Here is a 27,415-nt window from a genome sequence, read left to right as displayed (position 1 = left end):
TTCCTTGCTCCCAAAGGGATGAGACCAGTGGAGTATCCTAGATGGCTGCTCACAGGCTTTTAAGACCCCAGTCGCTACTCACCAAAGTAGAATGTAGAACATTTTCTTTATAACTATCTTATGCCAACTGAGCTAGTAGTTCCCCAAGCCCATGGTCTGCACAACCGTCAGCCCAGCAATTCGGTCCCTCAGGGAGTTTGGATGTATCTCTGAAGCTTCCATGACCTTGCCTTGTACAAGTTGTGCTGGCTTCCCCAGTATTGTGTACTGTCTTAGGCTTCACCAAAGTTACCACTTACCTATTGTCTACTTAGTCTTTTTCTATCCCCACCACTCCCCTCCCTTGTAACCATCAAAGATTGTTTCTTTTTGTGTGTAAACATTTTCATGAGTTTTTACATTCATTTCCGATGTTTTTATCCTCACATTTCCATAATTCCTTTGAAAAATTCTCTATATATTAATTTTAAGGTGACTAATATTTGCAAGATATAGTTGAAATTTTTTTTCTAAGCATAATTATGTAGCAATTTAAAAAATTAAAAGTATATCACCTGAGAATATTTTATTTTTAATTTTAAGACAACAGAATTTAAAGGAAAGTGCTCTACACTACTCTAATTCATTTCACTGTATGCCTCACTTATACTATATTGGTCTGTATTGTTATTTTCTCCTAGCACTCCATGCATTAAAACAATTTTGTTCTCAGGTTTAAAGAATTATCATCAATAATTCCTCTTTACATAGGATTCTCTCTAATAATTCTCTTTATACAGAAAAAGAAAAACATCCAAAGAGCTCCATAATAAGACTAGTTTTATGCCATAAAAAATCTAATGAACGGTTTATTTAAAGGCACCAATATACAATAAATCTTTTTTAAAATGTCTAAAGGAAGCACAATTATTACTTACAAATAAATTAGCATTATCATCCAAAGGATATATATCATTCCTTTAACTTATTTGGTGATTGGGGTGGATTACGGATGGCAGAAAATCTTTTTTCACTCCCTGCATCAAAAACTGGAGTTTATTTCCCCTGCCCTTGAATTTGGGCTTGCCCTGTAACCATTTTAACCAACAGAATGCAATGGAATAACCAAGGCCAGGACTAGGATGGTGTAAGAGAAAAACACACCTAGGGTGTAAAATTTAAGGGGGTGCCAAAAACTTCAGTAATCAAGATAAATAATATTTTGTGTAGTTTTTTAATAAAAATTAACCTCTCCCCCTGTTCCCCCGCTAAAAAAAATAATGAAAATCCCTAGAACTACGTGGAAAGAGAGAAAGGTCCAACAATTCCAGCATCCCAGCTGAGTCCAGCCTTCCAGCCACCCTGCCAAAGTACCAAACACATGCTATTTTAGATATTCCAACCCAGTTGAACTATCAGATGACTCTAGTCCCAGCTGTGATAACAAGGAACAGAAGTACCACCCAGTCAATGCACAGATTTTGATTGATAGTAAAATGGATGATGTTTTAAGCCTATAAGTTTTGGAGTGGTTTGTAATATAGCAATAACCAAAAAAAAAAAAAACCCAAACCCACAGGTAACTAAAATAGTGCTATATGACCATACTGTGGTTCTTAAATCAAAAGAAAGGATACTCTTGGGCGTAAAATATCTGCAGTTCTTTATATGAATAGCCAGGCAGCCAACCTAAAACAATCAAAATAAAAACAGAAGTAGTGAATGTACTAAAAAGTTGACTTATCTTCCATTTTATTCTATATAGAACTGTATTTTAAAAAGTAAAATTCCACTTTTTTGTTCCTTTTTCTCATCAGAAATATTTTTTCTCATTAGAAATATCTAGTTAATGGAAAACATTAGAAAGCAGAAATACAAGAAGAAAAATAGATAGGGTTTGTTCAAAGTAAATCTAAAATTCTGTTGTACATAGGGTCACTTATGAGTCAGAAGTGACTCGAAGGCACCTAACAACAACAACAAACCTAAAATTAACAAGAATACAAAGCAAAAGAATGGTCCATTATTAACTTAAATTTGACCGCCACTCTTTAAATTGTTTTTATAATACTTGAGAACTGATCAAATGTAGTGTTTCAGATAAGCTCTTTTATCCAACATCCTAAAACCACTTTATTCATTCAACATTCATTGAACTATAACACGCCAGGGGGCTAAGAAATATCTATTCTCTCTTGTAAGACGTGTTTCTAGATGTTAAAGAAAATTGTGTCTTGTGTTAAATCACAAAATCAAATACAAAATGAATGCAGGAATAATTAATATTTAATACGCAGTATTAGCCAAATACATAGCCATGCTTAGTCTTAAAAACAAAGTAAAAGGGAGAATGGGAATGGAGCGTTATTGGTTAACAGGTACAGAGTTTCTGCTTGGGGTGATGAAAAAGTTTTGGAAATAAATAGGGTGATGGTTGCACAAAAAAAGAAAAGTAAAAATGGCAGCAATATTAAGTATTGTAAAACAAAGTACATAGTCCAATAGTATTCTTAAACATAATGTAACTAATTTTAGAGAATTTATTTTAAAAGAATCTTAGTGGAAAATGAGAAAAGGAGGCTAGCATTCAATATTTAATTAAAAGACCACTGTATCGGAATGATGAAATCCTGAAGATGAAAATATGGTGGTCTATTTCTAAGGAAACTATAGGTATTAATTGTTACGTTAAAAGAAAGGTTCTAATTTTTCAAGTTCATACAGGGTAGTGCATATTACTTAAGCTAAAGAAGATTTTGAAATGGTATTGCCGTAGCCAATACCATGATTCATTGTTTATTTCTTAAAATTGAGTTGTACATAAGGAGGCTAAAACAGGCAAGTATGGCTTCCATGCCATCTGTTTCTACAACTTTGTGTTACATAATTATATATATTAACATTCTGAAATAAAATATTGACTAATTATAGGCCCACCTGTGAAGTATCTCAGCATGAAGTCATGGGCAAATAACCTTTCTTATATTTCAATAGCTCTTTATACTTTTAAATAATAAATTCACATATTTTGGAAGAGAGAATAGATTTCTACTCAATATAGAAAAAGATTTAACACTGAAAAATATAATGGCCATTCACAGACTGCAGATAACAAATGTTGCCACAGATTCTGAGATGGTCCCCTCTGTGGCCCAAAGCAATGACCATGTCAGCACCTTCACAACCAAACACTCTCAGATATGCTATGTATCACATCCCAAACATCTGTTTTTCAAAAATTTCCAGCTGATTTTTAAGTGAACCTGGTTAAGGTCTAACAATATGTAATTCCAGTAAGGAAAACAAAAACTATCAAGTTAAGAAATGTAGTTGAAATAAGAATATTCTTCAAAATGTCAGTTCTAAAGAGATGAAGAAGTCAATCATATTCAAAAGTATAGGTTACAGAAATTAGTATGTTAACATAATGTCATACATAATAGCTTATGGCCAAAAATGATTCCAAAGAATCTTTTCTAAGTTTAGATTCAGACAATGAAGGCTTATACTTTTTGATTGTAATATAGGGAAGAAAGTTTTATATAATTATATAGATAAATGTGCACCATGGTCATTTTGTAAAAACAAAAAATTTGTACATAATATAGTCTTTTTCCCATCCTGTCCAAGGCTGGTGTTAAATTTATCATGCATTTTACAATCAAGAAAACAGATTAATATATGATAAGAAATAGAAAAGGGGAATAAGAGAAACTTATTTTATACCCATCACCTATTCTAATAGCATTCAGAAAATAAAAATAACTATAGAAGAATGCCACAACATTTGACAATTCTAAACACATATACATCTTCACCTCCAGTACTTTGAAGCACCCAAAATACAACAGATTTTTCTGGTTCTCAGCCTAGATATTAGGTTCTACCTCTCTTTCTCTCTCTCTCTCTCTCTGTGTGTGTATGTGTGTGTGTGTGAGTGAGTGATGAGTATGTCTGCTTCTGTTTATTTGTTTGTTTTTATTTGTATTTTGATGAGGTGAAGGAATGGGAATCAATTTTCAAACTGTAGCTCAAAGGCTCCTAAATCTGACAATGAATACAATCACTTGAAGAGCTCAGTAAAAATACTGATTTTCAGGCCCCACACCCAGAGATTCTAATTCAGCAGATCTTAGGTGGAACACAAGAAATCAATATTTTTAAAAAGTGTTTCAGGTGATTTTGACATAACTAGAGTTTTGGAACCCTTAGTGCAGAAAACTATTTCTATGAGTCAAGATGTTTTCCATAATTTCAGTGATTACTAGAATGTTTTTATAATCCCTCAGAACCATTCACAGAGAAATGATATGACTGAATTATACATTGTGAGGAACTATCAATCACATGCCATTTTTCATAAAAATGAAAAATTCATGATTACTAAGAGGACCATTTTCTGTATATTCTTCTTGATTACCAAATAATAAACATCAACTACTTTTTCTATTAAAAAAAAATTGTACAAGTTATTTGAGGGCTAATCATTCTTACCACATCCCCAAATGGCACCAAAGTTGGCATCTCAGGTGCCACTTCCAGTTCTTTATTCTCAGGCTCTTTAAGAGTTTTTCTCAGCATCTACAATGTAAATAAATTATGACTTCAGAAGAAGAAGTACCTAACTAGAAAAAAGGTTAATTCAATTCAACAAATATTTCATGAGTATCTAGTAAATATCAAGTATTATTCTAGGCAGTGGGATAGTAATATGACTTAAAAAGTCATCCCTACCCTCAATAAATTTATCAGCAAGTTAGCACAGAAAACAAAAAAATATATACGGTTAAACACAAAATCATTAAAGAGATCATGAGAGAAAAGGAAAGTGCATAATAGTATAAACAGTGAGTCCTTCAGATTGTTAAGCGATTGAACATATAGTGGGATATCTTCAAACATTTATAAGGAGAGTTTCGGATAGAATGAGAGAAAAAATGTAGAATAAAACTCAAATTCTTAAAAAAAGTCAGACCTATTGAACCCATAAAGACTAGAGGAACCCCCGAAACTATTGCCCTAAGATACCCTTCGAACTTGTAATTGAAGCTATTTCTGCAGTTCACCTTTCAGCCAAATAATAGATTGGCTTATAAAATAAACAATGTCACCCGTGAGTAATGTGCTCCATTAAACAATTAACTATAAGAGACCAAACAGTCAACATTTACCCAAAAGCAAAGATGAGAAGGCAAGAAGGGGAAGGGAAGCTAGACCAATGGAAACAGAACAAACAGAATGGAAATAATGAGAATGCTGACACATTGTAAAAATTGTAACCAATGTTATGGAACAATTTGTATAAAAATTGTTAAAGGGGAACCTAATTTGCTCTGTAAACTTTCACCTAAACCACAATAAAATATTATTTAAAAAAAAGAAGTTTGTAAGGTGAGAGTTCAAATTGGCCCTAGTATGGGAGCCAACTTGAATCCAAATTTCTCCTCAAAAAAAATCAATAAAGAGTACAAATAAAACATGATCCATGCCTCTAGTATTACTAGGAGAGAGAATATCGCAAGCTTCAAATTTCCTGTAAGTGGAGAAATATAAAACAAATTCCAACAGAGTTGTCACTGGAGCTCCTGTCACCACCGCAAACCTATGGGAACACAGAGCAAGGGAAAAGAAGCCTTAAGAGACTCTGTGGAGAAGAGTAGGAAAGGAGCGGAGAACACAAGGAAGCATAGACAAAATCGTCCCAGGAAAGAGAATTCAATTCTGTCTTAGTTTCTTAGTGCTACCGCAACACATATATCACAAGTGGGTAGCTTTTCTTCTTTTTAATTTTTATTGTGCTTTAAGTGAAAGTTTACAAATCAAGTCAGTCTCTCATACAAAATTTATATACACCTTGCTATATACTCCTAGTTGCTCTCCCCCTAATGAGACACCACACTCCTTCCCTCCACTCTCTATTTTCGTGTCCATTAGGTCAGCTTCTGACCCTCTCTGCCCTCTCGTCTCCCCTCCAGACAGGAGCTGCCCACATAGTCTCATGTGTCTAAAAAGTGGGAAGCTTTAAGAAACAGAAATTTATTTTCTCACATTTTTGGAGGTTAGAAGGCCAAATTCAGGACACCAGCTCTAGGGGAAGAAAGCTCTTACTGTGTCCACTTTGGGGGAAAATCCTTTCTTCAGCTTCTGTAGCCCCAACTTTCCCCCATTCCTTGGCAGTCTCCCTGTGGCATCTATCTTTCCCCTATTTATGCTTGCTTGTCTCTGTGTCTATAAAAAAACAAAAAAACCCAGTGCCGTCGAGTCGATTCCGACTCATAGCAACCCTATACTTCTCTTTATATCACTCAGAAGTGATTAGGTTTAGGATATGTCCTATACTGATATGGCCTCATTAACTTAGCAAAGAAAACCCTATTTCCAAATGGGACTATATCCATACGTATAGGGGCTAGGATTCCAACACGTACTTTGAGGTACAAAATTCAATCCATAACAAACACTAAGTACAAAAATTCTGAACACAAGTCTGAAACTTGGTAGTTTACAGCAATAGCTATAGTCAAGGGACTTGAAAGTGAGAAGGATCAGAAGTAGCTGCCTCAGAGAAGTGTTGCTCTTTGGGTAACAGAGACAGAAACGAAGAGGTGGACCTTGTATACACAACAGTGAAAGGAAAGAATGCGTAAGAGAAGAAAATTAAGGATGCTAGAAGAACAAAAGAGAAGAAAATGCTCATTCCTGCCCCTCATCTCCCACCAACCACAACTTCATCCATTTAAAGAAACTGCACTTCAGCACAATGAAAGGGCGCACTTACTTGGGAATTATGTCCAAGAGATAGTAAAGAATACGAAATTTAAGCCAATAGTTACAAAGGTGGGGAGGGAGGGGGAGCGATATTCACTAATTAGGTGGTAGACAAGAGCTGTTTCAGGTGAAGGGAAAGGCAACACACAATACAGGAGGGGTCAGCACAACTGGATTAAACCAAAAGCAAAGAAGTTTCCTGAATACAACCAAACGCCTCAAAGGCCAGAGTAGTAGGGACAGGGGTTTGGGGACCATGGCTTTGGAGACATCTAGGTCAATTGGCATAATAAAATCTATTAAGAAAACATTCTGCATCCTACTTTGGTAAGTGGTGTCTGGGTTCTTCAATGCTAGCAAGTGGCCATCTAAGATGCATCAAATGGTCTCAACTCACTTGGAGCAAAGGAGAATAAAGAATACAAAAGACATAAGGTAAAGATGACCCCAAGAGACAGAGAGGGCCACATAAACCAGAGACTACATCAGACTGAGACCAGAAGAACTAGATGGTGCCTGGCTATCACCAATGACTGCCCTGAAAGGGAACACAACAGTGAATCCCCGGTGGCGCAGGAGAACAATGGGATGCAGATCTCAAATTCTCCTAAAAAGAGCAAACTTAATGGTCTGAATGAGACTGGAGGGACTCCGAATGACATGGTCCCCAGACCCTCTGTTAGCCCAAGACTGGAAACATTCCCAAAGCCAACTTTTCAGACATGGATTGGACTGAACTATAGCACAGAAAATGATACGGATGAGGAAGGAGTGAGCTTCCTGGCTCAAGTAGACACATGAGACGATGTGGGCAGCTTCTGCCTGGAGGTTAGATGAGAAGCCAGTAGGGAACAGGAGCTGGTTGAATGGACATGGGTAATACAGGGTGGAGAGAAGGAGTGTGCTGTCTTATAAGAGGGAGAGCAGCTAGGAGAGCATAACAAGGTGCGTATAAGTTTTTGTACAAGAGACTGACTTGATCTGTAAACTTTCACTTAAAGCACAATAAATAAATTTTTTAAAAAGAGAGAGAGAGAAAAAAAAAAAAAGAAATTCAAGTCAACTCATTAAAAGCTACCGTAAGGGACTTCTGATTTGCAACAAGTAAAGAGCTTGGAAGTCATCACTTTCATCCTCACAACAAGAAAAAACTGAACAAATTGAAAGTCAACAACTCTTCTTAGATCCAACAGAGATTTAAAGTCATAAGGCAAACCACCAGCCTGAAACCTGGAGAAGCAGGTGAATACAGAGAATAAGAGCTTACCAGTAACAGAAACCACAGCTAGAGCTTGGTAGGAACACTCAAGAGGAAACTGACTAATTGCTGGAGATATAGCATGGACTAGCTTGAGAGATAAAAACTCCCAGGGCGGCAGGGGTCTGGGGACCATGGTTTCAAGGGACATCTAAGTCAATTGGCATAATAAAATCTATTAAGAAAACATCCTGCATCCCACTTTGAAGGGTGGCGTCTGGGGTCTTAAACGCTAGCAAGCAGCCATCTGAGATGCATCAACTGGTCTCAATCCACCTGGATCAAAGGAGAATGAAGAACACCAAGGACACAAGGTGATTATGAGCCCAAGAGATAGGGCCACATGAACCAGTGACTACATCATTCTCAGACCAGAAGAACTAGATGGTGCCCGGCTACAACCGATGACTGCCCTGACAGGGAACACAACAGAGAACCCCTGAGGGAGCAGGAGAGCAGTGGGATGCAGACCCCAAATTCTCATAAGACCAGACTTAATGGTCTGACTGAGACTGGAAGGACCCCGGTGGTCATGGCCCCCAGACCTTCTGTTGGCCCAGGACAGGAACCATTCCCGAAGCCAGCTCTTCAGACATGGATTGGACTGGACAATGGGTTGGAGAGGGATGCTGGTGAGGAGTGAGCTTCTTGGATCAGGTGGACACTTGAGACTATGTTGGCATCTCCTGCCTGGAGGGGAGATGAGAAGGTAGAGGGGGTTGGAAGCTGGCGAAAAAAAAAGAGAGAGTGGAGGAAGAGAGCGGGCTGACTCGTTAAAAAAAAAAAAAAAAAAAAATTAGGCGGAGAGTAATTGGGAGTGTGTAGCAAGGTGTATATGGGTTTTTGTGTGAGAGACTGACTTGATTTGTAAACTTTCACTTAAAGCACAATAAAAATTATTTAAAAAAAAACAACTCCCGGGGCCCAGCCTTAAAGGGACCCCTACAATTTAGTGAGTTTTACCTCCAGGAGCCCCACTTGGTTCTCAGAGTGAAGATCTGAGATAAATGCCCTTAAGCTCCCATCAGGGGGAAGGGAAAAGTAACCATTTTGAAATACACCCAGAGTATTCTGTTCTCTTGAACAAAGCCTTGACCTCAGGGGAAACTATTTTACCAGAGCCTAACCTATATGGGGGGCCCTGGTGGCAAAGTGGTTAAGAGTTTGGCTGCTAACCAAGAAGTCGCAGTTCAAATCCACCAGCTGCTTCTTGAAAGCCCTATGGGGCAGTTCTACTCTGTCCTATTGGGTCACTATAAGTCAGAATCAGTTTGACGGCAACGGGTTAAGCTCCTTGGAGACACCCGAGTCGTGCAAACTGTTTGCACTCAGCTACTAACAGAAATGTTGTAGTTTCAAACCCACCCAGCAGTGCTGCAGGAGAAAGGTCTGGCAACCCAATTCCATAATATTACAGCCACTGAAAATCCCATGGAGTGCAGTTCTACTCTGACACACACAGGGTTGCTGTAAGTAGGAATCAACTCATCGACAATGAGCTTGGTTTTTTCAGTAACCTACTTGGGGGAAAGGAGTTACCCAACTCCAGTCCCTTGTAGCCTCTGATGTCAGGAAAGTGGAAGGCTGAGAAACACTTGTGATGGTCATAGCCCAGGGACACAGACCCACTAAAAGACTGAGACCTAATGATAGGAATATAGAATGCTTCCCCTCTTACTAAAACTTACCACAACATCAAAGGGGCTTCTGTATAGTAAGAGGGGATTACACCTGAAAAGAACTGCAAGGCTTAGACTCTACTTATGAAGGAGTCTCTAGGAACACAAAGACAACAAGGGAGACAATGACGGCAGGACGGGGAAACAGAAACAAGAGCACTAGAGAAAATGTTGCTAGAACAAACAGAAATTCCTAATTCCTAGCTAGATAAACATAAAGCCTGACACTAAAGGGCTACCTACCTCAGTTCCTATGGCCAATACATCATGTCCAGCTTTCAACAAAACAAATTATAAGACATGTTAAAAGGCAAAAGTCACAGTCCAAGCACCAGAACCAGACTCCAGTATGACAGAGGCTTTAGAATTGTCAATTTAAAAGAGCTATGATTAATATAGGATCCCTGGCAGCACAGTAATTAAGTGCTCAGCTGCTAACTGAAAGGTCAGTGCTTGAAACCCACCACCCACTCCAAGGGAGAAAGATGCAGAAGTCTGCTTCTGTAAAGATTACAGCCTTGGAAACCCTATGGGGCAGTTCTACTACGTCCTAAAGGGTCACTATAAGTCGGAATCGACTTGATGGCAATAGGTTGGTTGCTTGGTTATGATTAATACAAGGTCCTTAGGTGGTGCAAATCGTTTGTACCCAACTACTAACCTAAAGATTGGTGATTCGAACCCACACAGCAGTATTGTGGAAGAAAAACTCTGGCAATGTGCTTCCATTAAGATTATGGCCAAGAAAACCCTATGGAGAAGCTCAAATCTATACCATATGGGGTTGCCATGAGTCCGAATCAACTTGATGGCAACTAACAACAACAACGTGATTAATATGGTAAGGACTCTAATGGAAAAAGGGGACAACAGCCAAAAATAGATGGGTAATGTAAGCAGAAAGATGGAAACTCTAAGGAAAGATCAAAAGGAAATGCTGGAAATAAAAAACAACACAAAAGAAATGAAGAATGTCTTTGATGGGCTCATCTGTAGACTGAATACAGCTGAGGAAAGAAATCAGCTTGAAGGTAGGTAATAAAAACTTCTCAAACTGAAAAGCTAAGAAAAGAAGAATGACAAAAATGGAACACATATCCAAGAATTGTGGTACAATCACAAAAGGCATAACACACATGTAATGGTAACACCAGAAGGGGAAGAGAGAAAGGAACAGAGGAATATTTGATGTTATAATGGTCAAGAATTTTCAAAATTAATGACAGATGCCAAGCCACAGATCCATGAGGCTCAGACAGCACCAAGCAGGATAAATACCAAAAATCTACACCTAGGCATATCACATTCCATCTGCAGAATCTCAAAAACAAAGCGAAAATCTTAAAAGAAATCAGAGTTAAAAAACAAACAAAAGCAAAACCGTACCTATAAAAGAACAAGGATAAAATTACAAGGACCTTTTCTCCAGAAAGCATGCAAGCAAGATGACAGTGGAGTAAAACATTTTAAGTGCTGAAAGAAAGCAGTTTGAGCCCATCAGCCACTCCATGGGAGAAAGATGTGGCAGTCTGTTTCCATAAAGATTGCAGCCTTGGAAACCTTATCAGGCAGTTCTACTCTGTCCTTTAGGGTCACTATGAGTCAGAATTAACTTGACAGCAATGGCTTTGTTTAGTTTATCATGCTTTCTAATGTTTTGGAACAGACCATCAATTGCTCATATGCAAGTTCAAGTTGAAACTGAAGAAAATTTGAACAAGTCCATGACAGCCAAAGTATGACATTGAGTATATCCCACCTCAATTTAGAGACCATCTTAAGAACAGATTTGACACATTGAACACTAATGACTAAAGACCAGACGAGTTGTGGGATGACATTAAGGACATCATACATGAAGAAAGCAAGAGGTCAGTAAAAAGATAGGAAAGAAAAGAACAAAATGGATGTCAGAAGAGACTCTGAAACTTGCTCTTGAACATGGAGTAGCTAAAGCAAAAGGAAGAAATCATGAAGTAAAAAGAACTGAACAGAAGATTTCAAAGGCAGCTCGAGTAGACAAAGTATTATAATGACATGTACAAAGAGCTGGAGGTAGAAAACCAAAAGGGAGGAACACGCTCCTCAATTCTCAAGCTGAAAGAACTGAAGAGAAAATTCAAGCCTCAAGTTGCAATAGTGAAGGATTCTATGGGGAAAATATTAAACAACACAGGAAACATCAAAAGAAGATGGAAGAAATACACAGAGTCATTCCACCAAAAAGAATTGGTCAATTTCTAGCCATTTCAAGAGGTAGCATATGATCAGGAACTGATGGGACTGAAGGAAGAGGTCCAAGCTGCACTGAAGGCGTTGGAGAAAAGCAAGGCTGCAAGAACTGACAGAATGCCAACTGAGATGTTTCAACAAATGGATGCAGCACTGGAAGTGCTCACTTGTCTATGCCAAGAAAATTGGAAGACAGCTACCTGGCCAACTGACTGGAAAAGGTCCATATTTATGCCTATTCCCAAGAAAGGTGATCCAACAGAATGCAGAAGTTATCAAACAATACCATTAATATCACATGCAATAAAATTTTGCTGAAGATCATTCAAAAGCGGTTTCAGCAGTACAACTACAGGAAACTGCCAGAAATTCAGGCCAGTTTCAGAAAAGGACGTGGAACCAGGGGTATCATTGCTGATGTCAGATGGATTTTGGCTGAAAACAGAGAACACCAGAAAGATATTCACCTGTGTTTTATTGACTATGCAAAGGCATTTGCCTGTGTGGATCATAACAAATTATGGATAACATTGCGAAGAATGGGAATTCCAGAGCAGTTAATTGTGCTCAGGAGGAACCCGTACATAGATCAAGAGGCAGTTGTTCAGACAGAGCAAGAGGATACTGTGTGGTTTAAAGTCAGGAAATGTGTTTGACAGGGTTGTATCCTTTCACCATACCTGTTCAATCTGTATGCTCAGCAAATGATCCGAGAAGCTGGACTATATGAAAAAGAATGGGGCATCAAGATTAGAGGAAGACTCATTAACAACTTGGTTTATGCAGATGACACAACCTTACTTGCAGAAAGTGAAAACGACTTGAAGTACTTAATGATGAAAATTAAAGACCACAGCCTTCAGTATGGATTGTACCTCAACTCAAAGAAAACAAAAATCCTCACAACTGGACCAATAAGCAACATCATGATATATGGAGAAAAGACTGACATTGTCAAGGATTTCATTTTACTTGGATCCACAATCATTGCCCACGAAAGCAGCAGTCAAGAAATCAAATGACACATTGCACTGGGCAAATCTGCTGCAAAAGACCTCTTTAAAAGTGTTGAAAAGCCAAGATGTCACCTTGAAGACTAAGCTGCGCCTGACCCAAGCCATGGTATTTTCAATTGCATCATATGGATGTGAAAGCTGGACAATGAATAAGGAAGACAGAAGAATAATTGACATCTTTGAACTGCGGTGTTGGAGAAGAATATTCAATATACATACCATAGACTACCAAAAGAAAAAACAAATCTGTCTTGGAAGAAGTACAACCAGAATACTCCTTAGAAGCAAGGATGGCGAGTCTACTCTTATATACTTTGGACATGCTGTCAGGAGAGATCAGTCCCTGGAGAAGGACATCATGCTTGGTAATGGGTCAGCGAAAAAGAAGACCCTAATGAGATGGACTGACACAGTGGCTGTAACAATGGGCTCAAGCATAATGACAACTGTGGGCATGGAGCAGGAACAGGCAGTATTTCATTGTTTTGTACATAGGGTCGCTGTGAGTTGGAACCGACTCGATGGCTCCTAACAACAACAACAACGTTTTGGTAACCTTTATTTGGGAAGTACATTTTGGATGAGCATTATCAATAAATACAAAATAATTCAAAAAATAAAAGAAGTCCTTTAGAATATCGATACTTAATTACACCTTTGACAACCTGGCAAAAATACCACTTTCCCCCACATTTTACTACCTTTTTACTTTCCCTTCCTTATCTGAGCAGAGGTCTCTTCAATGGCAGCAACATCAGCAAAACAACTGTTTACCAAAATTCAATTTGAACTTTGAACAGAGTTCAGTCTAAAGCCAAGTTTCATAAAGGCTCTGACACCACCTAGAATTTCTCCTGAACCTGCACAGAATTTTGATTTCAGCTAATTCCACTATACCTGTCAGCTTTGTCCCCTTTGGCCCCATCTTGAATAGAAGTCCCTTAGGACACCTTAAGTCTGTACATTCACTCACACTGTTCTGCACTTCTTCCCCAATGACTGCATTACACAGTTTTCTTTGAAAACCCATTAGCCCACATACTTACCTTTTCCTAGAATACCCCTACTTCCTAGCCTTAATTGACACTTCACAATCCTTACATTAATTATTTTACATGTACTGATATTCTGGCACTGTGCTGATTCCAAGGTTAAAGTGTTGCTGCCTTCAAGAAGTTCACAGTCTTGTGTTGGAGACAGTTGAAACAACAACTGCTGCTGTTATTGTTAGGTGACATCGATTCTGTGTACAACAGAATGAAACACTGCCTGGTTCTGCACCATCCTCACACTTGTTATGCCTGAGCCCATTGTTGTAGCCACGGTGTCAATCCATCTCATTGACAGTCTTCTTTTTCACTAACCCTCTACCAAGTATGATGTCCTTCTCCAGGGACTGGTACCTCCCATCCAAAGTATGTGAGATGAAGTCTTGCCATTCTTGTTCCTAAGAAGCATTCTGGCTGTACTTTCTCCAAGACAGATTTGTTTATTCTTTTGGCAGCCCATGGTATACTCAATATTCTTCACCGACACCATAATTCCAAGGCATCAATTCTTCTTCCATCTTCTTTATTTGTTGTCCAGCTTTTGCACACATATGAGGCAATTGAAAACACCATGGCTTCTGCCAGGTACACCTTAGTCCTTAAAGTGACATCTTTGCTTTTTAACACTTTAAAGAGATCTTTTGCAGCAGGTTTGCCCAATGCAACACATCTTTTGCAATGCTGCTTCCATGGGCGGTGATTGTGGATCTAAGTAAAATGAAATCCTTGACAATGTCAATCTTTTCTCCATATATCATGATGTTATTTATTGGTCCAGTCATGAGGAATTTAGTTTTCTTTAAGTTAAAATGTAATCCATACTGAACGCTGTAGGCTTTGATGTACATCAATAAGTGCTTCAAGTTCTCTTCACTTTCAGCAAGCAAGGTTCTGTCATCTACATAATACAGGTTGTTAATAAGTCTTCCTCTAATCTGGATGCCCCATTCTTCTTCATACAGTCCAGTTTCTTGGATTATTTGCTTAGCATACAGATTGAATAAGCATGGTAAAAGGATACAACCTCGGACACATACCTTTCCTGGCTTTAAACCATGCAGTATCCCCTTGCTCTGTCTGATCTATGTACAGGCTCCTCATTAGCACAATTAAGTATTTCGGAATTCCCATTCTTCAAAATGTTATCTATAATTTGTTATGATCCACACAGTCAATGCCTTTGCATAGTCAATAAAACACAGGTAAATATCTTTCTGGTGTTCTCTGTTTTCAGCCAAAATCCATCTGACATCAGCAATGATACCCCTGGTTCCACGTCCTTTTCTGAAACTGGCCTGAATTTCTGGCAGTTTCCTGTAGTTGTACTGCTGAAACCGCTTTTGAATGATCTTCAGCAAAATTTTATTGCATGTGATATTAATGGTATTGTTTGATAACTTCTGCATTCTGTTGGATCACCTTTCTTGGGATTAGGCATAAATATGGACCTCTTCCAGTCAGTTGGCCAGGTAGCTATCTTCCAAATTTCTTGGCACAGACAAGTGAATGCTTTTGGCGCTGCATCCATTTGTTGAAACATCTCAATTTGTATTCTGTCAGTTCTTGCAGCCTTGTTTTTCTCCAATGCCTTCAGTGCAGCTTGGACCTCTTCCTTCAGTCCCATCCGTTCCTGATCATATGCTACCTCCTGAAACGGTTGAACATCGGCCAATTCTTTTTGGTACAGTGACACTGTATTTCTTCCATCTTCTTTTGATGCTTCCTGCATCATTTAATATTTTCCCTGTAGAATCCTTCAATATCGTAAATCAAGGCTTGAATTTTTTCTTCAGTTCTTTCAGCTTGAGAAATACTGAGCATGTTCTTCCCTTGTGGTTTTCTAACTCCAGCTCTTTGTACGTGTCATTATAATACTTTGTCTTTTCGAGCTGCCTTGGAAATCTTCTGTTCAGCTCTTTTACTTCATCATTTCTTCCTTTCATTTTAGGTACTCTACGTTCATAAGGCTTTCAGGGTTGCTCCTGCCATCCATTTTGATCTTTTCTTTCTTTCCTGTCTTTTTAATGACCTCTTGCTTTCTTCATGTATGATGTCATTACACAACTCTTCTGGTCTTCAGTCATTAGTGTTATAATTAGTCAAATCTATTCTCGAGATGCTCTCTAAATTCAGGTGGAATATACTAAGGTCACACTTTGGCTCTTGTGGACTTGTTCGAATTTTCATCAGCTTCAACCTGAACTTGCATATGAATAATGGATGATCTGTTCCACGGTCGGCCCTAGGCCTTGAAGCAATTAAAAATTCAAAAACATCATCGAGAAGAGAGAATTTTTCCTTCACCCTTCCCTACTACCAAAGTCTTTCACTGTTGCCATCACCCTATCCAAAACCAAGCTCTTCTACACAGGGAAGAAGAACAATGGATTTTATCGATCGGACCTTGACAGTCACTGCACAATTTATACCCAAACACCAAACCCATCACCATCAAGTAGATTCCGACTCATAGCGACCCTATAAGACAGAGTAGAACTCCCCCGCAGAGTTTCCAAGGAACACTTGGTGGATTCGAACTGCCTACCTTTTGGTTAGCAGCCATAACACTTAAGCACTTAACCACCAGGGTTTCCACACAAGTTATAAGTATATGTAATTACCAAACTTTAAAAGGATTTTTAAAAAAAATCTTACTCTTCCCTGCCTGAGTTTAGGAGCAATGACACCTTTTAACCCTTCATGGTTTTCTCTCCCCCAAACAAGGACATCCACAGCAGGGCTTGACGATTATCCTCTAGAGTAATAGTTTTCAACATGGGGTAAAGAGAGAAAATATAAGAATTTATCATTGTTCTTATTTAACAGATAAGAAAGTAAGATTTATTAGTATTCAGTATATGGATTGACAATGTCACCCTTACTCTGTCCGCATGCCGCATAGTTAAGTATCACATTCAGCCGACTGTAGGCAGAAGGCAAATATCCTGAAGGAAAAGAGTGAGATTCATGCTCACAGGGATTGATATCAGCACCCTCATGCTTTCAATTTGGTGTCAGGGTATTGTGTTTGCCATTTGAGTGGACTGACCAAGTACATTATCTTAAGTAGTAGAATATTTGTTCTGCTTTACAAACAGAGTAGCCCTGGTGGCGCAGTGGTTAAGGGCTATCACTGCTAACCAAAAGTTTGGCTGTTCGGATCTACCAGCCGCTCCTTGGAAATGCTATGGGCAGTCCTGCTCTGTCCTATAGGGTCGACTCCATAGCAGCACATTTGGTTTTGAAAGGTTATAAACAGATGAGGAATGAAATTTAAAAATTTCATGGAAAACCATTTTAAAAAGTTGGCAAACATAAAGACATATCATGCAATTTGGTTTTACAAAGACAAGCGTTCCAAATTTGCTAACTTTTGCTGAGATGACAAATGGATGACAGTAGTATAAAAACTAGCAGATATTAAAATGCATACAATATTTTAATACATATTTTCATCATTCCTTTCAGGGTAAGTTGACTTTAAAACAATGAGTGGGAAAATAACTTTTTTTTTTTTTTTAAGAAACTTCTGTTAAGCTGGCAACATTTTGAAAATGATTAGAAATGTTTCCATCTAATGTGATTTCGTGTGTTTGTGTGTGTGTGTGTGCATGTGTAAAAATGATGTGATGGTCACCCTAAAAGCCTATGACTGAACACTTTAAAAATTTGGAAACAATTTTCTTATTTGTTTAGAGTTTTTAAAATGAGGTGTTTCAGCAGGTTAAGAAGACATTTTTCATTTTAAAAAGAAAAAAACTGCAATATCTTCCAACTAGTTTGCAAGATCTAATTAATCAGGGAAGATGACATTTTACTGGTCAAATTTTAACTAAGACTTCTGCATAGCTGAGAATAAAAATGAAAAATGAGTATTGTGAAAAATGCAGCTATGAACATCTTGCACATGTATTTGGTGTATGTGTTAATCCATTCTATTGAGGATAAACCTAGAACCTGAATTCATGGGTCACGATTATGTATATGCTCAACTTTTGGTATGTAATTTTCTCAAAGAGAATACACCAATTTATATTCCCACTGGTAGAATATGAAAGTTCTAAATTCTCCACATCCTTGCCACTTATGACTGATAGTCTCTTTATTTTAAGTAACCTGAGGGACATGCAGTGGTATCTCTTTGTGATGTTAATTTTAACTTCACTGATGACTAATGAGGGTGAGCTCCTTTCCATATGTTTATTAGCCATCATATAAACTTCATGAAGTGTCTGTTCAAGCCTCTTGCCCATTTTTCCATTAGGTTGCCTGCTATTTGCTTACTGATTCATCATTTTTTTAAATATAGATTCTAGATATGAGTACTTTGTCAGTTATACATGTTGCAAATTTCTTTTTCTAATGTCTTTTAATAAACAAAGTTCTTAACTTGAATATAGTGCAGTATATCAATCTTTTCCTTTATGGTTATTGCTTTTTGTATTCTGTTTTAAAAATCTTCTACCCTAAAGTCATGAACTTATTCTCCTATATTGTCTTTTAGTTGTTTTACTGTTTTTCTTTCACAATGAGATTTACAATTCCCCTGTGATTGTTTTTTTTTTTTTTTTTGTATGTGATAGGTACAGGTCAAGTTTTTTTTGGCACAGGAATTTCCACTTGACTCAGCTAAGAATCTCCTCTCCCCACTATTCGAAAGTGCCAATTTTGTCACAAATGAAGTGTCCATAAAGGGTGGGTCTATTTCTATACTCTCTATTCAGTTTCTTTGGTATATTTATCTATCCTTGTGTTAATGCCAGTCACTATGAGTCAGAATGGACTTAATAGAAACGGGTTACCAGTTGTGTTAATGCCACACTGTACTTAATTTTATAGTGTCTTCATATCCATAGATTAAGTACTTCCACCTACTTTTTCTCTCCAAGATTCCCTTGACTATTCTTGGCCTTTGCATTTCCATATTAATTTTAGAATAAGCCATCAATTTCCAAAGAAAATCTTATCCAGATTTTTATTTTAATTGCATTGACTGTACAGGGCAATTTAAGGAAATGAATGATTTACATATGTACATATATAAATACTGTAGTAATATAAAATTGCCTTCCTTCTTTATGCTTTTACACCTGTTATTTATTTTGTCTAGGCTACTCTCCCTCTAGTTCTTAATTTTTTTTACTTCTTCAAACTCACTTGAAATATTACCATCTCCTCCCCTAGCACTCTTGCTTTCCTCTCCTCTTATTTGCCCTATGAGTCTGAGGTAGTTCTTAGGCAGTTCTGACGGAGGTGGGTACTGGAACCTTACCACTTGTTACTCTTTCACTCCAGGATGCTGACCATTAGTACTTGAACAAAAAATGGACAGTAATATGTGAAAAAAAAAAATACCAGCTTTACCAAGGCTTCCTGGTATTAAATCTAAACTGAAACTTCATGGGCCTCCCACCTTCACCACAAATAGAAGGTTCCCCTTTAGGAGAGAGTGAACCTCCTTCATTCTAAGCAGTCTGTGCCCACGCATATGCAAGGAAACTGGCAGTTTAAAGCCTCCAGAGGAAGATTTAGGAAAGCAAGGAATAATCATAGGCATCCAGATGTCACCCTGTGAGGAGCCCTGGTGATGCAGTGGTTAAAGCAGGCTCCTTGGGAGAAAGATGTGGCAGTTTGCTTCCGTGTAGATTACAGTCTTAGAAACCCAATAGGACAGTTCTACCCTGTCCTATAGGGTCGCTATGAGTCAGAATCAATTTGATGGCAATGGGTAAACGTGACTCTGTAGCAGTAGCCTCCAAATTTCTTTGATTGTACAATCTTATCAATAAAAATAATCTGAGCATCTGTCATCAATGTATGTTTATTTATAAAAAAATACACTACAATTTATTATGTAAATCATAAAACATACAAAAATTAAAAATGATATATAAGAAATGTTTCTAAAAATTATTTTTAATTCCATTTTATTAATTATATAAAACACAATAAGCATCACTATTTTTGAAAAGCATGATGTAATACTTTGTGATGCAGTGATATGATGGTCTGGTTCTAAGGTCAATTTATTTCACTATTTGGTTTTTAATGCCATTATATTTGAAGAAGATACCTTCAAAGATTTGAAACTCCAGATGGAAGAAGCACATTTGCCTGTGCTTTATAAATCAAAATACTTATTTCTTTCTCAGTTATGCAAAGGTTTTAGTTAAAATTTGACCAGTAAAATGTCATCTTCTCTAATTGTTTTATTAGAACTTACAAAGTAATTGGAGGGTATTACTTTTTATATATATTTAAAAGGAAAAAAAAGGTTTCTTAACCTGATGAAACTTTCCTGTTTCCTTTCATCTTGAGAAATTTTTTGTCAAAAATCCAACATTTTGACAATGTTTCGTACTAACTCTGGATTCCCCTCAGGCTATTATTGTTGCTGTTTCTTGGATTTTGTTTCTTCGTTTAATGACTTGCCTTAACGAATCGTGTAGTCTATCTCCCCACCAGTGTGTGCTGCTGATATCTCTGCTCATTTTTATTTTTAATACTTGTTTTTATCTTGAAGCCTGCTTCTTTAGTGTCACCTCTGGATAAGCATTGCTTAATAGTCAACAATTTATTGGTCAGAAGTGCACATGGGGTTGCTATGAGTGGGAGTTGACTTGATGCAATGGGTAATAGGAGGTTAAGATGTAAAATCTGCATTGCAAGATTTTGAAGGCAAAGCCCTCAGAGTGAAGACAAGGTCCAAGATGTAGAATCACAGTGAGCTACTAAAAAGAGTTAAGGAGATTCAAAGAAGTGATACTAAAGTGTGGCATAGGTTATTCACTTTTTTACCGAAATCATAAACTACAATACCCCTCCATCTGGGCCCTAGCTAAACCTTCCAATTATCTTAGTACCCTACAGGCCATAAACCTTTTCTAAAAATCGCATTGAAACTTCCAGCTGATTATCCCTCCTTTTTCTTTCCCTCAATTTATCAAACTTTTCTGGCTGTACTTGCTTTCTTCTCCACCTACACCTTCCATCTACAAGGCCACACCTATTTTCCTGTCTATATTGTTGTTTCGGAAACCGTGGTGGCATATGGTTAAGTGCTGTGGCTGCTAACCAAAAGGTCAGCAGTTTGAATCCACCAGTTTGAATCAACGGCACACAACAGCAACGTAAGAAAAACAAAAACCAAACCTGCTGCCGTTGAGTCGATTCCGACTCATAGCGACCCTGTAGGACAGAGTAGAACTGCCCCAGAGGGTTTCTTATTTTTTTTAATCTTTATGGGAGCATTACCTCTAAACTACTGCTTTCCAAAATATAATCTGACAAACATGAAATACATCTGAGAGATACATACAATGCATCTCTCAATTTATCACAGCAATGAGTAAAAAAAAAAAAAAAAAAGAGTATTCTAAATTTTTGCAATTAGTAGGTTATCTTAGTGATAAAGCAATTTGTCTCCCTAATTTTACGGATAAAGACATCATCTTTTCACGTACCATTTGTTTCCTGATGAATACTTTTAGGAGCCTGTGCGACACAAGCAGCTTGCTATCAACTGTTAACCAAAAGGTTGGAGGTCCGAATCCACTCAGCAGCTACACACAAGAAAGGCTTAGTGATGTGCTTCCGTAAAGTTTACAGCCAAGAAAACCCCATGGAACAGTTTTACTCTGTAATACATGGGTTTGTCATGAGTAGATTCCACAGCAGCTAATAACTGCCAACAACTTGTATCTGTAGTATTTTTTAATAACTTAGGACCAATAAAGAGTGTAAAATTTCTTAATAAGCCTCTAACAACTTTGAAAGAGTGAATTTCAACTTGATTCCCGTTTAGGTCTCCAGCCTCTGGTGGTACCGCTAAATATAAACTAAGGAATTTCACACATTTTCAAAAATAAATAAGAACCAAGGCCAATAATTGACTTTGCAGTCATGATGCAGATTTGCTCCTGCAGGTTCATTCTGTAAGAACCTCAGGAATGAAAACAAGGATAACCGAAGTTTCTGAATTCAGTCCTTTATCCACATGAAATCCCAATAATGGTGATAATGATGACAGCAGTTAACATTTATTGACTTTGAGATTTACACTTGTACTAAGCACTACAAGATCGCTATGAGTCGGAATTGACTCGCTGGCAACAGGTTTTTTTTGGCGGGGGTGGTAAGCACTTTATAAGGATCCCTGGTGGCGTAGTGGTTAAGAGCTACGCCGGCTAACCAAAAGGTCGGCAGTTTGAATTCACCAACGGTCCCTGGAAACTCTGTGGGACAGTTCTACTCTGTCCTATAGGGTCGCTGTGAGTTGGAATCAACTGATGGCAACGGGTTTGGGTTTTTTTTGTTTTTTTTTTAAGGATCCCTGGTAGTGCAGTGGCTACCGCTAGAGGGAGAAAGATGTGGCAGTCTGCTTCCATAAACATTACGGCCTTGGAAACCCTACGGGACAGTTCTACTCTGACCTATAGTGTCGCTAAGAGTCGGAATCGACTCAATGGCATAAGTTTTAAATACTTTATATCATTACCTCCTTTAGTTCCTCTACCCGACCTTATAAGTAGGAACTAATTTTTGTCTTTGACAATAAACCGACGCTCCAACAAGTTAAATAACTGCCCAAAGTCTCACAAGTAAACTCTCAGTTATACCAGCTTCCAATTTGGGGCAGTCTCCCTCCCTCCAATCTGCATTTACTGACTCCTTTAAACCCTTTCTCAAGTAGAATGGACTGTCGCGGCCACTTTCCCGGCCCTCCAGGTGGTCAGGGTAGAGACGGACGCCGCTCGGACCCTCTCCCCGAGTGCCCGCCCCTACTCGCTCACCTTCAGCAGCCGGTGCCCCGGGCCCTCCTTGGCCTCGGCCTTGGGTGGCATCGCCTTGCCATGCCCCTGCGGGTAGCGGCTAGAAAACTCGGACCCTCTGCTGTGCGTGGGATCCAGGATGGCATAGGGGCTCGTCTGAAGTATAGGGGCTGTGAACAGGGAATGGAGTTGCGCACTGCGGTTATCTGCCGAGATGGAAACGCTTCGCGCGTCTTGAGGCAGCTCCATCCCTCCATTCCTCGTCAGGGCTGTCTATGCCTAACCGACAGCCGCCGCCACCGCGCAGGCGCAACCCTCTCGCTGCCTTTCCCGCGCTTTCCCGCTCCCGCGCAGTACGGCGCCACCCAGCGGTGAGGCCAGGCCTCAACCCAGCATGGAGCCTCCTGCGGCTTTGCCCGACGGCCAAGTTGGCGAGCCTGGGGCGTCGGCCGTCAGCAGTTGCAAGGCCATTTCCCTCTTCTTTAGAAGGATGTCAGCGCATGCTGGTGGACAGCCAGACTCATCACATGGTGATTAAACATCTTAGTTCATTTTCCTGTCTGTCCGCTAACCCATCATGAGCCCTCTTCTCTCTCCTCCTTTCTTTCTAGATTTGCAGTATCATTCATCACCTCCTGCACATTATCTCCTGAGCTCCAGATGTTTCGTTTCCAACAATCTACCTGGACACCTTTACTTGACTGTCCCACAGACTCATCAACGCAACACGTTAATACTCATCATCCCTCCCAAAACTCATTTGATGTGGCATTGTCGTATCCACAAAAGCTTAAAACTTCACTTTTTAAAAAACTAACCCCCAATACCTAAACTCTACTCCTCCTCTTTATGGCACCCAGTTTAGGAGATCTTCTCATGCACAGACTATTGCAGTGCTTTACTCACGGTCTGTCTCCTGTCATCCATCCCTTCCACTTGCCCCAGTATTAACACAGTTTTACCATCAAAGACAAAACCAAACTAGAAACTTCCAGAGCACCTTTACTGGCCACAAAATTTAGATTCCTTACTATGGAAACAAAGCGCTTCCAAGATGCACTCTTGTTAACTCAGGATCATTTTTTATTGCTATTCTATTTGAAATTCATTCTTCTTTCATTCAAGGGCCAGCTCAAAGATCAGCTTTCAGCCATACACATAATTCCCCCCCCCCCAAAAAAAAAACATTGCTGTGGAGTCAATTCCAACTCATAGCGACCCTAAAGGAGAGTTGAACTGCCCCATAGAATTTCCAAGGAGTGGCTGGTGGATTCAAACTGCTAACTTTTTGGTTAGCAGCCAAGCTTTTAACAACTACACCACTAGGGTTTCCATACACACATACCCCAAAGGCAGAATTAATCACTGTCTCCAACCTACCACTTCACATATCCCTTTTAGTGGGCTCATGCTATTAGAATTAGGTGTTAATTTCACTAGACAGAGTTCTTTGAGGGCAGGGACCTTATCCTCACCTTCAGCTCTTCAGGTTGCATGACACAATAGCCCAAGGCCCTCAATACATGTTTGTTGTCATTTTGGGTTTGTGCTGTGTAGTGTTTAATCATCATGCCAGTGAGACTTGTCCACCAGCACTCTATGACTTCCTTAGGGGTCATGTCATGCAGTGTAAAGTACAGAATAAGAAAAAAAAGAATCCATATATGAAATAATCTTGTTTAAAAATAATGTTTAACTTTAATCAAACATCTAGACCTAACCTCCAGTTTACAGGAAATTCAGGAGATTGAGGAAAAAAGTTAATACACCATGAGGCAAAAATCAGACATATCCAAAATGTATGTGGAACGTTTGAAAACAAAACTGGCTTACACTCTTAAAAAAAAAAATCGTGGGGAAGTGTAAAATGGTACAGCCTCTCTAGTAAACAGTTTGGCATGGAACTACCATACAACCCAGCAACTGTGCTCTTGGGCATTTATCCCAGAGAAATGAAAACTTAAGTTCACACAAAAACCTGTAAATGAATGTTCATAGCAGCTTTACTCATAATAGTCAAAAACCGTAATCAGCCCAGATGTCCTTCAAGAGGTGAATGGTTAAACTGCGCTAATGCACACCTTAGACTACTACTCAGCAATCTAAAGGTACAAACTATTAATACACACAACTTGGATGAATCTCCAGGGAATTATGCTAGGGTGGTGGGGGGGGAAGCCAATCTCAAAATATTACACATGTATACGGACTGGGTTGTACTGGGTATGATTGTATGTATAACATTCTTGAAATGACAAAATTTTAGAGATGGAGGACACATTAATGGTTGCCAGGAGTTAGGGTTGGAGGCTTAGTGGGGGTAGGGAGGCAACAGGTTTGGTTATAAAAGAGCAACCTGAGGGATACTTGTGGTTTTCAAACAGTTCAGTATCTTGAGTGTGGTAGTGGCTACACAAACCTACACAGGTAATAAAACTGTACAGAATATAATACACACAGATACAGAAAAATGAGTACAAGTAGAACTGAGGAAACCTGAATAAAATCTATAAACTGTATCCATAACAATATCCTGGTCATGATATTAGTTTTGCAAAATGATATTGGGGGAAACTGAAAACCTGTACAATGGATCTTTCCATATTATTTCTTACAATTATATGGCTGTACAATTTTCTCAGTAGCATTTTCAATTTTAGAAAAACGTTATGCGGTGAAAAAAAAGATAAGGAGATGGTTTTAAATTAAGATAACACATGCAATGTGTATGCAGACTTTGACTGGATCTTGAGAGACAACTGCGGAAATTTGAGAATGGAATGGATATAAGATATAATGGAATTACTGTTTTCCAGGTGTTTTAATGGTACTGTGCTTGTGTAGACAAATGTCCTTACTTTTAGGAGATGCATGCTGAAATTTTCAATTAAGTGCCATGATGTCTGCAACTTACTTTCAAAAGGTTTAGGGGAAAAAAAGGGGGCAGGGATACATAAAGAAAGGTAACGTAGATAAGCAATTGGGGCAAAATTTTAACAATTATTAAATCTAGGTTGGTAGATATTACAGTTGCTACTCTTTCTCAACATTTTTATGTTTGGTAATTTTCCAGATATAAAGCCCTCACAAGGACTTTGAAGTCTCACAAAGTCCTTGTTCCTCATGTCCACTTGTAGAAGGGCCATGCATCCTATAAAGATCTGCTCACATCCAGCCTTACCCACAACTCCTTCCTAGATTCTTCCACTCATATGCCTATCAATGTCTCTCTGAATAGATTGTGAGCATCCAAAAGGCAGGTACCATGTTTTATCATTTTCTCACCCTCCAACAAACCTAGTGATTTGATCTTGATCAAATCATCTATCACATCCTTAGTTTTGTTTCATAAAAAAAAAAAAAAAATTTTAGTTGATTAGAAATGATATATGTAGGCCAGGGGTCCCAAATGCTGGCTGTTCTACTGGCCATATCACAATCACCTTGGCTTTTTTTTTTTTTTTTCCTAATGTAGCTTCCCACACTTATACACTGCTGGTGGGAATGTAAAATGGTACAACCACTTTGGAAATTGATTTGGCGCTTCCTTAAAAAGCTAGAAATAGAAGTACCACGGAATCCAGCAATCCCACTCCTTGGACTGTATCCTAGAGAAATAAGAGCCACCACATGAATAGATATGAACACATTCATTACAGCTCTGTTCACAATAGCAAAAAGGTGGAAACAACCTAGGGGCCCATCATCGGAAGAATGGATAAACAAATTATGGTATATTCACGCAATGGAATATAGGAATGGTAAAGAACAATGATGAATCCACAAAACATCTCACAACATGGATGAGTCTGGAATGCATTATGCTGAGTGAAATTAGCTGCAAAAGGACAAATATTGTTTGAGACTAATATTATAAGAACTCAAGAAAAGGCTTAAACACAGAAGGAAACATTCTTTGATGGTTACGAGGGTAGAGAGGGAGGGAGAGGGGAATTCACTAACTAGATAAAACCCAAAAAAACAAACCCATTGCCATCAATTCCAACTCATAACAACCCTATAGGTCAGAGTAGAACTGCCCCATAGAGTTTCCAAGGAGCACCTGGTAGATTCAACTTGCTGACCTGTTGGTTAGCAGCCGTAGCACTTAACCACTATGCCACCAGGGTTTCCCGACCAGACTATAAAACCATAATACCCGTGACAAGTGTGCTTTAGTTCAAGTACACACATGAGACTAAACGGGCAGCTCCTGTCTGGAGGCAAGATGAGAAGGCAGAAAGGGGCAGGAGCTGGTTAAATGGACACAGGAAACCTGGGGTGGGACGGGGCAGTGTGCTGTCACATTATAGGGATTGCAACTATGGTCACATAACAATGTGTATAAATTTTTGTATGAGAAATTACCTTTAGCTGTAAGCTTTCACCTAAAGTACACACACAATAAAAGCTACAAACTACAGATCCATCAATGTAAGAATAAATCCTTGCTGCAAAAAAAAAGTAGCTTCCCAGGCCCCACTTCATACTACTAAATCTCAATCTCTGGGGAATGGGACCTAGGCGACCATATGCTTTGGTTTTGTTTTTTTTTGAGGGGCAGTATTAGTGCATACTTTATTGTGTACCAAACACACGTGCACACACACACACAAAAACCCCACTGGGGAGGTTGCCTGTTGACAAGAAACTAAGTATATCA

The 27,415-nt window shown here is 38.7% G+C and overlaps 1 protein-coding gene across 1 annotated transcript in view; it reads right to left on the bottom strand.

Annotated features, from left to right (window-relative positions):
* Positions 1 to 23,001, bottom strand: part of C2CD6 (C2 calcium dependent domain containing 6) — a 139,945-nt gene extending 116,944 nt beyond the window's left edge. The window contains exons 1-3 of the mRNA XM_064287440.1: positions 22,774 to 23,001; positions 4,474 to 4,560; positions 1,617 to 1,668 (exon numbers count right to left, since the gene is read on the bottom strand). Of these exons, the coding sequence (XP_064143510.1) occupies positions 1,617 to 1,668; positions 4,474 to 4,560; positions 22,774 to 23,001 (367 nt within the window). The remainder of the gene's footprint in view (positions 1 to 1,616; positions 1,669 to 4,473; positions 4,561 to 22,773) is intronic.
* Positions 23,002 to 27,415: the final 4,414 nt, after the last annotated feature.

The sequence above is a fragment of the Loxodonta africana genome, chromosome 6 (genome assembly GCF_030014295.1).
Source record: "Loxodonta africana isolate mLoxAfr1 chromosome 6, mLoxAfr1.hap2, whole genome shotgun sequence".
Classification (NCBI taxonomy): Eukaryota; Metazoa; Chordata; class Mammalia; order Proboscidea; family Elephantidae; genus Loxodonta; species Loxodonta africana.
This window is presented reverse-complemented; position numbering and strand designations above follow the sequence as displayed.